The sequence below is a fragment of the Mandrillus leucophaeus genome, unplaced genomic scaffold (genome assembly GCF_000951045.1).
Source record: "Mandrillus leucophaeus isolate KB7577 unplaced genomic scaffold, Mleu.le_1.0 Scaffold428, whole genome shotgun sequence".
Classification (NCBI taxonomy): Eukaryota; Metazoa; Chordata; class Mammalia; order Primates; family Cercopithecidae; genus Mandrillus; species Mandrillus leucophaeus.
Window position 1 is genome coordinate 491,592 of NW_012104565.1, and position 17,981 is coordinate 509,572.

Below are 17,981 nucleotides of genomic sequence, written 5' to 3' on the forward strand. Positions count from 1 at the left end.
TTTTTGTAGAGACAGGGTTTCACCATGTTGCCCAGGCTGGTCTTGAACCCCTGGGCTCAAGCAGTTTGCCCACCTCAGCCTCCCAAGGTGCTGGGATTATAGGTGTGAACCATTGCTGCTGGCTGTGCCCACCTTTTTTGGCCTACCTTTTAGTAGCAGTTTCTGAGCCCAGCTTCTCAACATCACTGAGGGTGCTTATTAAGTGTGACATTCCTTGGCCCCACCCTCAGAGCCTTCTGATTCATTTGGTCTGGGGTGAGTCCCAAGACCATGGGTTTTTAATAAGTTCCCCAGATATGATGAAGTGGCCTGTTGAGGGGTCAGTGTTCAGGCAACATCATTGGAGACAAAAGCAGTAGACAGAGGCCCCACTAGCTGTTGCATGTCACCTTCCTTTTCACAACTTTAAAATAAGGTAGGAATGCTGATAGGTGCCCTGCCTTAAGATACTATTGTGTAAACGGTGCTTTGGAAACTGCAATTTGTTTTCAAATAGTTGTTGGTATTACTGCCCTAATTGATGGGATCTGAGAAGTTAATGATGAATAATAAAATGTCAAGAAGTCATTGGGGGCCAGGCGCAGTGGCTCAGTCCTGTAATCCCAGCACTTTGGAAGGCCGAGGTGGGTGGATCCTCTGAGGTCAGGAGTTCAAGACCAGCCTGGCCAACATGGTGAAACCCTGTTTCTACTAAAAATACAAAAATTAGCTGGGCATGGTGGCAGGTGCCTGTAATCGCAGCTACTCCGGAGGCTGAGGCAGGAGAATCACTTGAAACTGGGAGGCGGAGGTTGCAGTGAGCTGAGATCACACCACTGGATTCCAGCCTGGTGACAGAGCGAGACTCCGTCTCAAAAAAAAAAAAAGAAAAAAAAATTTTAGCTGGGTGTCATATCACATGCCTGAGCTATGATGGAGCCATTGCAGTCCAACCTGGGCAACAGAGTGAGACCCTGTCTTAAAAACAAAACAAAACAAAATCATTGGGAAGAGGAAATGCATTTAAGATAATCTCAAATATATTTTTCTGATGCAGGGATATTTCCTTGAACTCTGCATTTTTTGGTGGTTGTTAACATGCAGTCAAGAAACCCAAAGAATTTTGCCAAAACACAGAAAAGGCACAGACAAAGCAGTTGAAGGAAGCCAGGCATGGTGGCTCATGCCTGTAATTCCAGCTACTCCGAAGGCTGAGGTTAGAGGATCATTTGAACCCAGATGTTTGAGCTCAGTCTGGACAACATAGCAAGACCCCATTTTCCCACCTCCCTGCAAAAAACTCCAAAGCAAGTGGAGAAAAGAGCCCTGGATAGTGTATCATGAGCTAAGAGAACGTTAGAGGCCAGACTGTGTTCTGTTAGATAATAGAATTTCCATTTAGCTGAATACTGACTTACTGCCTTTGCTAAAGCATAACCACTCTGTGTAGTTGGCATTTTCTTAAAAGTTTTTTTATAGACTATATTCAGAATTTTTATGTTGGAATAAAATGCCTCAGCCTAGGACTAAAATTGAGGACTGAATAGTTAAATAAGATATTACAGGGCTGGGCACAGTGGCTCACGCCTGTAATCCCATCACTTTGGGAAGCTGAGGCAGATAGATCACTTGAGGCCAAGAGTTCAAGACCAGCCTGGCCAACATGGTGAAACCCCATATCTACTAAAAATACAAAAATTAGCCAGGCGTGGTGGCTCACGCCTGTAATCCCAGCTACTCGAGAGGCTGAGGCAGGAGAATCGCTTGAACCTGGGAGGCAGAGGTTGAAGTGAGCCAAACTCACGCCCCTGCACTCCAGCCTGGGCGTCAGAGTGAGACTCTGTGTCAAAAAAAAAAAGAAAAGAAAAGATACTACGAGAAAATCATCCAGCATCAGGTAACGTGACATCTGAGCTATGATGGAGCCATTGCAGTCCAACCTGGGCAACAGAGTGAGACCCTGTCTTAAAAACAAAACAAAACAAAATCATTGGGAAGAGGAAATGCATTTAAGATAATCTCAAATATATTTTTCTGATGCAGGGATATTTCCTTGAACTCTGCATTTTTTGGTGGTTGTTAACATGCAGTCAAGAAACCCAAAGAATTTTGCCAAAACACAGAAAAGGCACAGACAAAGCAGTTGAAGGAAGCCAGGCATGGTGGCTCATGCCTGTAATTCCAGCTACTCCGAAGGCTGAGGTTAGAGGATCATTTGAACCCAGATGTTTGAGCTCAGTCTGGACAACATAGCAAGACCCCATTTTCCCACCTCCCTGCAAAAAACTCCAAAGCAAGTGGAGAAAAGAGCCCTGGATAGTGTATCATGAGCTAAGAGAACGTTAGAGGCCAGACTGTGTTCTGTTAGATAATAGAATTTCCATTTAGCTGAATACTGACTTACTGCCTTTGCTAAAGCATAACCACTCTGTGTAGTTGGCATTTTCTTAAAAGTTTTTTTATAGACTATATTCAGAATTTTTATGTTGGAATAAAATGCCTCAGCCTAGGACTAAAATTGAGGACTGAATAGTTAAATAAGATATTACAGGGCTGGGCACAGTGGCTCACGCCTGTAATCCCATCACTTTGGGAAGCTGAGGCAGATAGATCACTTGAGGCCAAGAGTTCAAGACCAGCCTGGCCAACATGGTGAAACCCCATATCTACTAAAAATACAAAAATTAGCCAGGCGTGGTGGCTCACGCCTGTAATCCCAGCTACTCGAGAGGCTGAGGCAGGAGAATCGCTTGAACCTGGGAGGCAGAGGTTGCAGCTGTCTCTTATACACATCTAGATGTGTATAAGAGACAGGCCTTAAGATACTATTGTGTAAACGGTGCTTTGGAAACTGCAATTTGTTTTCAAATAGTTGTTGGTATTACTGCCCTAATTGATGGGATCTGAGAAGTTAATGATGAATAATAAAATGTCAAGAAGTCATTGGGGGCCAGGCGCAGTGGCTCAGTCCTGTAATCCCAGCACTTTGGAAGGCCGAGGTGGGTGGATCCTCTGAGGTCAGGAGTTCAAGACCAGCCTGGCCAACATGGTGAAACCCTGTTTCTACTAAAAATACAAAAATTAGCTGGGCGTGGTGGCGTTACCTGTAATCCCAGCTACTCGAGAGGCTGAGGCAGGAGAATCGCTTGAACCTGGGAGGCAGAGGTTGAAGTGAGCCAAACTCACGCCCCTGCACTCCAGCCTGGGCGTCAGAGTAAATCTCTGTCTAAAAAAAAAAAAAAAAAAAAAGAATCCCAAGATCGCCTATGATAACAGTTCCCACGGTTGGATCTGCGGAGCATGCATGTATAGTTTCCGGCCTCCTCCCTCCACCAGCAGCACTGCCACTGCTGAGACCCAAACTGACTGGAGAATCAGCCTCATGAACTCTCCAGCCACGGCTGGTCATCTGCCATCAGCATTTGGTGAGGGACCTTTATGTGCCAGACACTGCTGAGAGCCAGGTGGATTTGATGAACTCGGTCCATGATGGGCAAAAGATGCCCATAGAGAAGTGAACATGGTGCCGTAAGCGGGAGGGGCTCAATGACCAGACCATTAAGGATATGAGGAAGGCTTCTCAGAAGGAATGTCTTGTGAGCCAGACCTGGGAGGCTCATTTTCAGACAGAAGAGAGAGAAAAGGGGCATGTCAGACTTCCCCTGCCCTTTTTTTTTTTTTTTAGTTCAAAAGAAAAATATGCTCCTGGGAGCTGTTGTCACTTTTCCTTGGTTATCAGCTAGAATCACATCTGGTTTTGAAGAGGTATACTTCATAAACGATCATCTCCAAAGTGAGCTGACACATTTATCTTTGCAACTGAGTATGTGAATGAATTACCCCCTTTTTAATGTTGTTACCTTCATGAGTGCCGGAAAGCAAATGTCTTCTGTTTCTTCAGTAACTTGAATTCATTTTCAACTTTGATTCGTTGCTATGATAGTGTGTTCTTAAAGTCACTGCTGTAGAGGAAACCTTTTGTTTTCTCCAGCTCATGAAATGGACCCTGAAGCAGTACTCCCTTTTATTATTTAAGGTATGAGAAACATGACCTTAAGAAACAAAACATAGAAAATTACTAGGCCAGAAAGAGTCCAAATTCTACTTTCATTACCTGGAGTTCAGAAACCATTGCCTCAGTCCTGGATCTGCTGTTAACCCTTTGTGTGACCTTACCCCGTGACTCACTCTCTTTGGGCCTCAGGCTACTCTGTATAAAAAGAAAGCAGTGAAACCAGCCTGGGTGCCTGCCATGGTAGAGACGTGGGCTGAGGCCGGGCACTGTATGTGTGTGGCCTGCAGATCCATTTTTGGGAACTGCGGGTGATCATGGCCTTCAAAAGCACTTTTCCAGTATGAGCCCTTGTTGGCTGCCACATTCTTCAAGGTGGGATGTTAACCTGTGATCTGCTAGAAAGAAGGGGGATTGGGGAGATTGTGTGTTCAGATGAGTCTGCAAAGCTTTCACGTGAAGAAAGTTAGATTTCTTTTTTGCAAGACGTCTCAGATCTTAATTATGTTATTTTGTGCTGTAAATTTCCTCGAAAGGCTTTCTGAGGTTATTTGACCAAGCTACCTTTTCATCTTACTCTGCTTTAAAATGATACCAATCCTGGGGCCTGGCACGGTGGCTCATGTCTGTAATCCCAGCATTTTGGGAGGCCAAGGCAGGCGGGTCACTTGAGGTTAGGAGCTCCACACCAGCCTGGCCAATATGGTGAAACCCCATCTCTACTAAAAATACAAAAAAAAAAAAAAAAAAAAAAAGTCGTTGGATGTGGTGGTGCGCATCTGTAATCCCAGCTACTTGAGAGGCTGATGCAGGAGAATCGCTTGAACCTGGAGGCAGAGGTTGCAGTGAGTCGAGATCGCACCACTGCACTCCAGCCTGAGCAACAGAGCGAGACTCCATCTCAATAATAATAATAATAATAATAATAATAAAACGATACCAATTCATGACATGGTGATTGATGAAGCTGAGTATTACTGTTGAGTATTCTTTGTTTCATTTGCTGAGTCAATAAAAAGGTATTGACTGTCTTGTGTGCGAGGCTCTGCTTTAAGCCCCGGACATAAGGCAGCAAACAAGATGGACACAGGCTTCATCCTCGTGGAATGAGGCACTACAGTTTCCCATGCTGTGAAGGAGAAGTCAGGCACCATGACAAACTTTACATGGGCAGGCCTGCGTGAAGGGATCAGGGCAGGTGTCCCTGAGGGAGTGGCACTGATCCTGGGTTCTGAGGGATGAATAGGGAGTTAGCTGGGGCGGGGAGAGGTGAATGGTGACCACCTGGGAGGTGCTAGTGACAGTGTGGCCCAGATGTTTAGATCTGGGGAGGAGGAGGTAAGGTCAGAGAGGTATGGTAGGTGGGAGCCAGGTCAGACTAAGACTGGGCTTCCTGGTGATGTCAGGAAACTCTGAGTTCTGAACAGGCTGGTAACCCGATCAGGTGTGCCTTTGAAAAGGATCAGTTAGGCCCTGTATTTCTAGCACTTTGGGATGTTGAGGCAAGTGAATTGCTTGAGCCCAGGAGTTCAAGACTAGCCTGGGCAACATGGTGAAATCCCATCTTTACAGAAAATACAAAAACTAGCCGAGTGTGGTGATGCGTACCTGTGGTCTCAGCTACTCTGGAGCTGACGTGGGAGGATCACTTGAGCCTCGGGAAGCAGAGGATGCAGTGAGCTGAGGTCACGCCACTGTACTTTGCCTAGGTGACAGAGTGAGACCCTGTCTCAAAAACAAAAAGAGGGGGATCATTTAGGCCACTGAGTGGAGAACGGGGTTGGTCTGTAGGAAGACAAGGATGTTGAGAGAGAGCTCAGTGAGACTTATCCCTGGTAGTAAAGGGCAGTAGGGGAGGGAGAAAAGGGGATGGATTTGAGAGACAGGAGGAGGATATTTAATGAGAATAACTCCATGTTAATGGTGTAATGCTTTTACCTTTGAGAACAAAACCAACAATTAAATTTAATAACATCTGACATTTTACTTTGTTCTGTTACAGTAAAAGGAAAGTTCTTTGATTTCTTCCTCCTTAATGTCTCCTATATCTTCCCTCTCAGCCTGAAACCTCGGGCATTTTTTCTTTGGGTAGCTCCATTCTAATCTGACTTCTTGCCGTAGCCTCAATTTCAGGTTTTATCACAAGATTTCTGTACTGAAATCCTTCCCATTGACTTCCGAGGCCTTCAAGCTGAAATACCAGTGCGTTTCCCGGGCTGTTCCCTGTTCCTCTGCCACTACTGTCACCTTGCCTCCTGCCACTGTCCCACCCCCACCTCCCCCGCCCCACCACTCCCCCTGCCACGTTTTAGCTGCATTAATCTCGGTACTTGAAAGTTCCTACAATGGGCTGCATATGCATGGGCTCCCTTCCTTTGCAGATGCTGTTCCCTCACTGGGTGCCTTCCCCCATTTCTTCACCTGGGCAAGTCGTTTTTATCCCAAATCTAAACCCACCCCTCCCCCCGCCTTTTTTATTTTTTATTTTTTTGAGAGAGAGTCTTGCTCTGTTGCCCACGCTGGAGTGTAGTGGTGCAATCTTGGCTCACTGCAACCTCTGCCTCCTGGGTTCAAGCAATTCTCCTGCCTCAGCCTCCTGAGTAGCTGGGGTTACAGGCACACGTGTGCCACCACACCCGGATACTTTTTGTATTTTTAGTAGAGTTAGGGTTTCACCATGTTGGCCAGGCTGATCTGAACTCCTGCCCTCAAGTGATCCGCTTACCTCGGCCTCCCAAAGTGCTGGGATTACAGGTGTGAGCCACCACGCCCGGCATCAGCCCACATTTTCTCAAGCACCTTCCTTGAGCCCAGCCAGTCTGAGTTAGTTACCCGCCCATCCTGTGTTTCTACAGCCCTCTACCCTTCCTGCAGATTGTCTTTAGTGTTCATCTTGTTTTCTCCCTTGTTAGCCCGAAGGGAGGAGCTCCTTAAGGGCAGCAACTTTGCTCTCATCTCTGAACCCCAGAAAGTAACAGTACCTGGGACAAAGTAGGTGAACAGTAGACGTTTGGCTGACTGAATGAATGATGGTGTGAATGAATGAATGAATGAGGGAATAAGCAAGAGATAAGTTTTAAGTTAATTTCTAAGACCTTTGTATATATAACATTTTAACTTCTGTTTTCTTTCATTTCCTAGCACAGCTGAAGGTTTAACAAGAAAAAATATGTCAGATGTCAGTGGGTGGCAAACATTTTTACAAGCCCTTGACTACTTCCTCAAAATGTTCTTTGGCTCTGCAGCGCTCGGCACTCTCACTGGCTTAATTTCTGCATTAATATCCTTTTAATGTGATGAGCATACAGGGTTGAGATTATTCTTGATGGCTTCTGTCTCTAGCCAGTTTCTCCTGTTTTTTAAGGGGGCCAATTTTAGATGAAGGTTTTGCTTAAAGGAGGATTTTTTGCTTAGTTTTTGTTTGAGAAACACTCTAACTCAAGGATTTTTTAATTTAACATGTGAAATTTAGAATGTCACTTTTCAAAGTTTAAAAAACATATACGCTGTTGGATATCAGATATGATTTTGGGGACTTCTCAGTTCCCAGAGTATGATAACCACACTCAGATGATTTTCATTTTCTGCCATCTTACTTTTCACATTTGGAAAATTAGAAATTAATTTTCTTTGAAAATGTCAAATAGACCAGGTGCAGTGGCTCACGCCTGTAATCCCAGCACTTTAAGAGGCTAAGGCTGGAGAATTGCTTTCGCCCAGGAGTTCAAGACCAGCCTGAGCAATGGAATATAGTGAGACCTCGTCTCTAAAAAATACATAAATAAAAATAAAATGTTAACCAGAGAAAATTTTTATCCCACTGAAAGTGTTTATCCAGAAGGATTGAAAAAGGGGCTTTCAAAATGTGTTCCATTGAGTTATTTGCACTGATTTTGTTATTTAACAACCAATAAGCTTTTCTAGCTGGAGATGGAAAGAGTCTTGTTAAGGCCAACGACACCTTTATTGCTGTAGAAATTTCATTATGTTTAAAATAGTAACAGGCAGTAGACCACTTTGGTGCGCGCCTAAGCCTATGTCTCAGGGAGATGGCCACCTGGCCCGCCTCCATGAGCAGTTTGTTTCACAGATGGCCGGAAGAGACTCTTTTGCCTGGTTACAGGCATATTTTTCTGCCATCCTGTTGAATTTTCCCATCAACTCCTTTATCTAGAAGTCTAAAGGCTCTGTTGAGTTGGCTGACAGCTTCTCATATTGTACCAATAAACAGAATGGAAAAGAAAATTTTTTCCATTTCAGTATTTTCCTCTATATCTTTTTCTTTAAAAAAAAAAAAAGTATCTATCAAAATGAAGTGGAGCAAATGGGTACTGTGAGCTCCAGTATAGGCATTGTGAATGATACTTCAATATATACAAGGCTCTCTCCTTTTACAGGGGCATGAGTTTGGAAATCTCCAGGAATAGAAAAGACTGCGCTTCAACAGGGCCTGGAACCCCAGTTAGAACAGCAATTCACACTAGTTGTCTTTGACTCAAAACTGATGGGGAAAGCAAGATGGGTAGCATTAGTGATCTCATCTGATGTTGTTGGAGGAGTCGGGGTGATATGGCCCTGGGAGGAACCTGGCAGAGTGAACTGACCTTGGTGTGTCTGCAGCTCCAGCTTCGTGCCATGGCCCAGCACATCCCCAGCCCTCTAAGTCAGCATTTTTAAATGAGTTGACTTAGGTTGATTTTCATCTTCCACCACCATTTATCTCCGGAATTTACATTTCTTAGTGTTTTGTTTCTTATAGCAACAGTCTCCCTACAAAGGAAAAAAATCCATAATGACAAATTTTCATTTGTAACCTTGGGACGTTCCAAAATCTTCTGTACCTGTTTACTTCATATATTTGGAAAGCAGCAGTTTTGTGACTTCTCCACATCTCCCATCAACTCTCCCTCGATTCTCCTTCCTTGACAGTTGTCATTTACGTGCTGAAGCATATTGACTTGAGGAAAACACCTTCCTTGGAGTTTGGCATGATGATCATTTTTGCTTATCTGCCTTATGGGCTTGCAGAAGGAATCTCACTCTCAGGTAAGTGACAGAGAGCCTGAAAGTGCTGTGGTGATGGCATTTTGTCCTGCCTGATGAAAGAGGCTTTGTCAGTTGGGTCACCTTTAGTCACAAGAGACAGTCACAACTCAGAAGAGCTTAAGTGATAAAGGGAATCTATTGGCTCCCTAGACACACATCTGGATTTAGGTCTGCCTGGATCCAGTAGCTCAGTCACATTGGTGTCACAGTCACGTTTTCTCTTAACCTGCCTCTCTTATTTAGCCCATCAGTCCTGTGAGGCTCCCTCAGAGGAGGGTAGCCTGTGGGAGGGAGGTACTGTGAAGGTCCCTATTTTACTGATGAGAAAACTTGAGGTTGAGTGAAATTAAGTAAATTACTCAAGGTCACAGCTGGGATTGGTGGAACAACGATTCAAACTAGTTGTCTTTGAGTCAAGAACCAGTGCTTAGAACCCTCCTCTAATACAACTCCCCCCAAAACAGATCATCATGAAACCATGTACTCAGTGCTACATAGAGGGACAAGCAAAGTGTGGCGGTGACGTAATGTTGGGCGTTTTTGGACACACTTTACCAGTATTCAGTTTTTTTATGCTGCTACCGCCCATGTGGCGTAGGTACTAAGGTTGTCATTAGCCCAAAGCTGCACTGCACAGGCAGTGGTGGTAGTGAGATTGACATCGGAGGCCCAGAGCCTTTTCCCTGCACCCCATTGGAGGAGGGCACACAGCTCCCAGCCGCAGGGACGACTCTGATGTGGCCCTAGAAGATGATACTCACCAGCTGGAGGAGGGGTGGCCACTTACAGAGTGATGGTCTTGGTAGTGGTCACCTGGTAATCAGTCAGCAGCCCCTGTTGGCAAAGCTTGGCTTAGTTGGGCTTTCTGCCTACAAGTGGCAGTCAAGTTTGTGTCCCCAGCTTGTTACATTGTAAGGGTGTTGACCTGAAAATGGAACATGACTCACTCCTGTTCCTGTGTGAGGGGGCAGCCAGGTGGGAAGGACTCTGCCCCGGAAGTCTGATCCCATCCTTTGAGTGAAGTCCCTTCAGAGGCCTTGTTCTGGAAATGAGGCACTATTGCAGGAATGTTTTGATCTGTGCCACAGGATGGCAGAGATTTTCTTTTTTATTAACTTTGTTGAGGTATAATTTACACACAATACATGGACCTGTTCTAAGTATATAATTCTATGAATTTTGGCAAATGTGGGCAGTCATAACTACCCCTACAGTCAAGGTGTGGCATATTCTTATCGATAGCCCAACGTGGCTCCCCTGTGCCCTTCTGCAGTCAATCCCCCTGCCTGCCCTGAGCCCTGGCACCCACTGATCTGCACTGTCATTGTAGTTTTGCCTTTTCCCGAATGTCATTTAAATTAAATCATGGGGTACATAGTCTTTTGTGTCTCCTCTCTTTCAGTTGTCATGTTTTTGAGAGACATCCATGTTTTTGCATGTGGCAGTAGTTTATCATTCTTATTGCACCACAGTTTGTTTGTCTGTTCACCATTTGAAGGACATTTGGGGTTTTCCAGATTTGGGTAAGAACAGTTTGCATGTGTTTTCATTTTTCTTGGGTAAATACCTAGGATTAAGGCTGCTAGGTCATATGGTAAGTACATTTTTACTTTTTTAGAAACTGCCCAGTGTTTTTCAAAGTGACTGTATCATTTTACATTCCCATCAGAATGTATGAGAGAGTGCCAGTTGCTTCATATTGCCACCACACTTATTTTAATTTCAAAAAGTTTAGCTGTCCTGATAGGTGTGTAGCAACTGGATTTATATGTGCCTTGGTGTGGTTCTTTTTATATTCACCTTTGGTTCATTGAGCTTCTTGGGTTTATAGTTTATATGAGTTTATAGCTTTCATCAAATTTGGTAAGCTTTTGCCTATTTCTTTATAAACATTTTTTTGTTCCTCCTTCCTCTTCCCCTTGAGACTTCAATTTACGCATTATGAGAGGTAGCATGCTATTGGCCCACAATATGCTTTGCCTTTTTTTTTTTCTGTCTTTTTTTCCCTATGTGCTTTATTTTGGTTATTTCCTTTTGCCGTGTCTTCAAAGTCACTGATCTTTTCTTCTGCCATGTGGAATCTCCTGCTAATCCTACCCAGTGTATTTCTCACTTGCATATTCTATAATTCATCTACAGAAGATCCCTTTGGGTTATTTTCATTTCTTGCATTTCTCTCTTCATATTCATGTTTTCTTCTATGTTCTGGAGCATATGAAACATTTCTAATTGCTGTTTTAATGTCCTTGTTTGCTGATTGCATCATCTCTCAACTCTAGGTCTGTTTTGTTGTTGATTTTTCTCATGCTTATAGGTCACATCTTCGTGCACTTTGCTTGCTAGTAAGCTTTGATTGGATGTCAGTCATTGTGAACTTTATGTTGTTGAGTACAAGATTTTATTGCATTCCTTTATGGAGTTCTGGACTTTTAAAAAAATATATATTTTTTTTGTTTTTTGTGTGTTATTTCTGGACTTTTCTTCTGGCATGTATCTAAGTCTCTTGGCATCAGTTTAATCCTTTTTGAGGCTTACATTTAAACTTTGTTAGGACTGGTGCACAGTAGCAGGGCCCTAACTAAGGTGTCTCAGGTATTGGGAGCTCACTCCACTCTGGCTGGCGGGAATACAAATCCCAGCCCCATGTCAGCTTCTGGAATTGTTCAGTCTACTTCTTTTTAATGATTCTTTCCCCAGCCTCTTGTTTCATCCCACATATATACTGATCAGTATCAGTCAAAGACTCAAGGGGACTTTACAGTAGATGTCCAAGAGCTCTCTTTCTGTGCAGCTTCCCCGACTCAACAGGACAGCCCTCTAAAGCCTCAGCCTCAGACCGTCAGCTCAGCAGGGGGCCTGGGGAAAGAGTGGCCACCTTGTTTGTTTCCCTTCTGGCAGGAATCACAGTCCTACCTTATCTTTTGTCCCATGTCAGAAAAGAGTTTTGTTTCATATCTTGTATCAGGTTTTGTAGTTATGTAGAGCAGGACAGTGTTCTGTGTAGCAGTAATTTCTTCAGACACAAAGCGGAAGTCCCAGTGGTCTTTAGTGACTCAGTTGACAGAATTTTTCTACCCAGTCGCTATCTGCAGTCGCACGTGGGTGCTGCGTGAGCAGCACAAGGAGGAAGCAGAGTGGACTCGCCATTTTCAGGGTTTTGTTTTTCATCGCAAACCAGTTCACCAGGGTAATTCCATCCTGGTGTCCGCCATCGGGTTCCCTTTCTTTACTGAATGTTGGCACTTACAAAAAGGTTACCTGTGAGTCATTTGGCTCTAGCCTAGCTATTTTTACATCTATTTTTTTAAATTGTTCCTCTACCCCCTTGAGATGATCACTAAGTACCTGTTGGCAAAGATGTGTTTCATGCATCTGTTTGGAATCTGTGATTAAAATCAGGGAGTGTTTTTCTTACCTTCTTTTCAGAGTGGCAGTGTTTCCTGTGGAGAGGGGTTTTGTTTCCTTAGGGACCTTGCTCCACACACAGCAGTGCCAGCCAGGAACACCAGATCTGCCTCTGGGTGAGGGAACCTGCCCTGCCCGTGCTTTGCCTTTTGGGTATTTGTCCCACAGGGTTTTCAGAGAGGGGCAGGATGGCCCTGTGTGGTGTGTGGATGCTCTGCGCTGCACTGTGAAAGCACAGATGGAAAGCGTGGTGTTTCTGCCGTCTTCACCTTCCTTTGTGTGCTCCCCTTTTCCTGACTGTCACAAAGGACTGATCTCAAGTGGTTCCCAAGACTGTGGAGCAGGACATTCTCTTCCTAGGAAGTGGGAATTATTTATGTAAATCCACATGTGGGGAACACGGTTGTTAAGAACTGGAGCTGGATAACAGACAGACTTGGATTTGAATCCCAGCTCCACCTCTCATTGGCTGTGTAACCTCAGATTACAGACTTAACCACCTCATGCTCTACTTCCTCATCATAAAATAGACAAGTAAAAGGGCCAGCCTGACGCCTTTGCTGAGGACGAAGGGAGCAATGCAAGTGAGAGTCCTGATGGGGCATCTGTGCCACTACTGGGGTGGCCAGAAGTCCTGGTTTGCCCTCTGTCTCAACATGATGAATTAATAATATCCCCTTTTATTCTAAAAAATTCCTGGTATCCACAGCAAATCAAATAGTCTCCCTATTACTCAGCAAACGTTAGCTATTCTCAGAATATTCATTCTAATTGTATCCATGTTAACTATTTTTGTTGTTCAGTCAAGCCAGTTTTGAGGGCCACTTTGGCCTCTGACACTAAAGATTCAAAGATGAATAGACCCTACTTAGGCAGAGTGGTTAGCAAACACTGGGCTTGGAGGGGATGGGACAGAGTGACATTGTCAGGGTGAGTCACAGAGGAGGGGACTTAGGGCTCGAAGGATGAGTTTGCAGGATTAATTATGACATAACTCTTCCTTTCTTTCTTTTTTTGAGATGGAGTTTTGTTCTGTAGCCCGGGCTGGAGTACAGTGGCGCCATCTCGGCTCACTGCAACCTCTGCCTCCCGGGTTCAGGCAGCTCTCTGCCTCAGCATCCCGAGTAGCTGGGATTACAGGCGCCCACCACCACACCTGGCTAATTTTTTTTTTTTTTTTTCTGTATTTTTAGTAGAGATGGGGTTTCACCATTTGGCCAGGCTGATCTTGAAATCCTGACCTTGTGATCTACCCGCCTCGGCCTCCCAAAGTGCTGGGATTACAGGCATGAGCCACCACGCCCAGCCGACATAACGCTTTAAGATGTTGGCATGGGCCAGGCGCGGTGGCTTACACCTATAATCCCAGCACTTTGGGAGACCAAGGCAGGCGGATCACGTGGTCAAGAGATGGAGATCATCCTGGCTAACATGGTGAAACCCCGTCTCTACTAAAAATACAAAAATTAACTGGGCATGGTGGCACGTGCTGGTAGTCCCAGCTACTTGGGAGGCTGACACAGGAGAATCGCTTGAACCTGGGAAGCAGAGGTTGCAGTGAGCCGAGATCCCGCCACTGTACTCCTGCCTGGGTGACAGAGTGAGACTCCATCTCAAAAAAAAAGATACTGGCATAAAGTTGGCCAAAGATAGAATGTATGGTGCAGTGCTCTTATTTACAGATATCTAAGGAATTCCACTGCAGCACTGCTTGGGAGAGAAAAATTGGAAGGAACTCTATGTTCATCAGTAATGGAAAAGATCAAATTCCAGTCCATGTGCACTATGGAATCCTGTGCAGCCTCTTAAAAAATGAACTTGACCTGTCTGTACTGCCATGGGAAGAATTTGACATATTGTTAAATTCTTTAAGTTGAAAAATCAATCTCTCACCCATTCAAGAAATATTTATTAAATGTCCACCCTATGCTGAGAACTATCCTTGCTGTTGGGGCTACATTTATAAACACCTCAAGATCAGTTTCCTTTTCCTGCAGAAGAAAGCCAGAATTTAAGCAAACCCATAAGACAATTCCAGGTGGCAAGAAATTACAAGAAGAAAAATTAAAGACAGAGAGTGGCACGCGGTAGAGAATGGATTGGGAGCTCAGGCAATCAGGGAGGTGTCTCCTGGAGGTGGCACTGGAGCTCAGACCTGTGTGGTGAGAGGAACCAGCCCAGGGACGCTCTAGGGAAGGAGGGTTTTGGCAGCAGAAACTGCAGGAGCCACGGGTCTGAAGATAGATGTGCGGGAGTGTGGCATGCTCCAGGAAGAGAAGGAAGACCAGTGTGGCCAGGACACTGCCTCACAGGTTCTGTAGGCCTGAAAAGGAGCTGGGGTTCTAGTATATGCACCAAGAAAAGAGAGTTGGAAGCCCTTGAAAAGAAATTGCTCTGCTGGTATAGGCACTATATATGTGATAGGATCCTGTTTATTACTTTATTTTTATTTTATTTTAATGTTATTTTTTGAGACAGGATCATGCTCTGTTGCCCAGGCTGGAGTGCAGTGGCACAATCATGGCTCACTGCAGCCTTGACCTCCCCAGGTTTAGGTGATCCTTCCACCTCAGCCTCCTGAGTAGCTGGGTCCATAGGCACGTGCCACCACACCCGACTAGTTTTGTAATTTTTGTAGAGACAGAGCCTCACTCTGTTGCTCAGGCTGGTCTCAAACTCCTGGGCTCAAGCAGTCCACCCACCTTGGCCTCCCAAAGTCCTGAGATTACAAGTATGAGTCACCGTGCCCAGCCTGTTACTTTAAAGATAAACTTTATAATCACATGGTGAAAGAACTGGCAGTCTGCGTGTTGAAGTGTTAATAGTAGTTAAGAGTAGTTACCTCTGAGCGGGCAGTGTGAATAGAGATTCTCTTTTACTCTATACCTCAGTGAGTCTGAATGTTTTATGGCAAAATATGTTTATTATTGAGTAATTAACATAGCATACTCATTATGGTTTCACTCAGCCCTCAAGAAGTATGTCATATTTTATACACAGTAAGGCACAGTACAGTGGAAATTGTACCATGATACCTTTTCACTGACTTTTGGATTTGAATCCCATACTGTCTTCCTTTATTACATCTGAAACAGTGGATGTAACCATAAACAGAAGTGGATTTCCTCTCTCCCTTTCTTCTTTTCTGCCATTCTTCCTTCAGGAGGCTGAATGCTTTTGCTGCATTATCTGCTTGCTTAAATGATTTTGCCTTCTTAAAGGAGATTCCTCCATAAGTGTATTTTTTAAAATACCGTGCCTTTTACCTCACTTAAAAATGTTAGCCTGGTTTGCACCAACCCCCCTTTTGTGTTTCTATAGTCTGCTCCAGTGGTTGCAGACGAGGGTGGTGTGGGTGGTGGAGAGTCCCCTTAGCTTCTGGAGGGCATATGAAGCAGATACTTGAGCCATCCCTCTGGCTTTTGTGCCTGCTGCTGACCCTCTTTCCTTTCACCTAGAACTCAAGGTGCCCTGACCCCACACTAGCCCAGGGTAAAGCCCTCTGGGATTGTCCAGATGGCCCCGTACCAACAGTGGGTCAAGTGCATAGGTGGCAGCTGTGGTCCAGACTCAGCCCCCAGACAGGGCTTACTTATCCATGCAGAAAAATCCAAAATGTTTGAATTTGGTGACGTCCTTAAAGATGGAGATTTCCGGCCGGGCGCGGTGGCTCAAGCATGTAATCCCAGCACTTTGGGAGGCCGAGACGGGCGGATCACGAGGTCAGGAGATCGAGACCATCCTGGCTAACACGGTGAAACCCCGTCTCTACTAAAAAGTACAAAAAACTAGCTGGGCGAGGTGGTGAGCGCCTGTAGTCCCAGCTACTCGGGAGGCTGAGCCAGGAGAATGGCGTAAACCCGGGAGGCGGAGCTTGCAGTGAGCAGAGATCCGGCCACCGCACTCCAGCCTGGGTGACAGAGCGAGACTCCGTCTCAAAAAAAAAAAAAAGAAAAAAAAAGATGGAGATTTCCTGTAGGGAAAACCAGCGGGAAGACTGGTCCATGTTAGATCCTCAATCCCACAGGGCTACCGTCGGCCTTTGTAGCCAGGCTGAGCCAAGACTGTGCCTGTAATCCCAGCTACTTGGGAGGTTGAGACAGGAGAATTGCTTGAACCCGGGAGGCGGAAGTTGCAGTGAGCTAAGATTGTGCCACTGCACTCCAGCCTGGGCAACAAGAGTGAAACTCCATCTCAAAGAAAAACAACAGCAGCAAAAACAATCTTGAGCTCCAAAGAGCCCTAAAGGAGCAGGTAAAGAAGTCTCCTACCCTCTCATTTTCCTTTGCCCACCATGTCGGGTGTGTCTTACAGAAAGCATGGCTGGAATCTCACTGTAGGGGAAAATGAAGAGCAAAGGCACTTGCTGTTTCCTAAAGGGGTTAGGAGATCAAATGTCCAGCTCCTGCTGTCACTCAGCCAGCCCACACCTGCTGGGAAATACAAAAAAGTAGGTTTCCTATATTTTGTAGGGTATTGTGGTACAGTAAGCTTAGCAGTTGACATGTCTGTAATACAGTGCTCTGTGTTTTTTTTGTTTTTTTTTTTGAGACAGAGTCTCACTCTGTCGCCCAGGCTGGAGTGCAGTGGCACGATCTCGGCTCATGCAACCTCCGCTCCTCCAAGTTTAAGCAGTTCTCTGCCTCAGCCTCTGGAGTAGCTGGGATTACAGGCGTGTGCCACCATGCCCGGTTAATTTTTGTATTTTTAGTAGAGACAGGGTGTCACCATCTTGGCCAGGCTGGTCTTGAACTGCTGACCTCATGATCCACCCGCCTCGGCCTCCCAAAGTGCTGGGATTACAGGCATCAGCCACCACGCCCGGCCAATTTTCACCCTTTTATACATGGAAAGTTTGCCAGATAAGCCCTATTTCCACAAAATGGCAGAAGTGAATTAAAACTTTGCTTATGAAGTTTGACTTGCAATTAGTATATCTTGGCAGCTTATTTGATGACTTTTTAAGACAATCTCAGCTTCCTTACATGAAATACAGACCCCTTTCCTGCTGCCTACACAGGGAGATGCTGAGAAGAGAACTGTGAGTGCCGCAGGAGTGACTGAGGGCAGCGGACAAATGTCGAGGCTCAAATCCTGCATAAGCACAGAAGGTTGTAGACACCCTGGTGCAGGGCTCTGAAGAAAAGATGCATTACCTTTTTAAATGACAGTAGTTCAGGATTATGGGAAAATTCAAAGTTAAGGAAAAGTATTTTAAAAGTCCATCAAAATCCACATTTGGCCAGGTGAGGTGACTCATACCTATAATCCCAGCACTTTGGGAGGCCGATGCAGGTTGGATTGCTTGAGCTCAGGAGTTTGAGACCAGCCTGGGCAACATAGTGAAACCCATCTCTACAAAAACACAAAAAATTAGCCGGGCGGGGTGGTATGTGCCTGTGGTCCCAGCTACTTAGGAGGCTGAGGTGGGAGGATTGCTTGAGCCCAGAAGCCGGAGGTTGCAGTGAGCTGATACCACGCCATTGCACTCCAGCCTGGGCGACAAAGCAAAACCCTGTCTCAAAAAAAAAAAAAAAAA

The 17,981-nt window shown here is 45.1% G+C and overlaps 1 protein-coding gene across 3 annotated transcripts in view; it reads left to right on the forward strand.

The window, feature by feature from the left end:
* Positions 1-17,981, forward strand: part of SLC9A8 (solute carrier family 9, subfamily A (NHE8, cation proton antiporter 8), member 8) — a 77,071-nt gene that overhangs the window by 43,051 nt on the left and 16,039 nt on the right. For all 3 annotated transcript variants that reach the window (XM_011993187.1, XM_011993188.1, XM_011993186.1), the window contains exons 9-10: positions 7,133-7,271; positions 8,932-9,037. In XM_011993187.1, the coding sequence (XP_011848577.1) occupies positions 7,133-7,271; positions 8,932-9,037 (245 nt within the window). The remainder of the gene's footprint in view (positions 1-7,132; positions 7,272-8,931; positions 9,038-17,981) is intronic.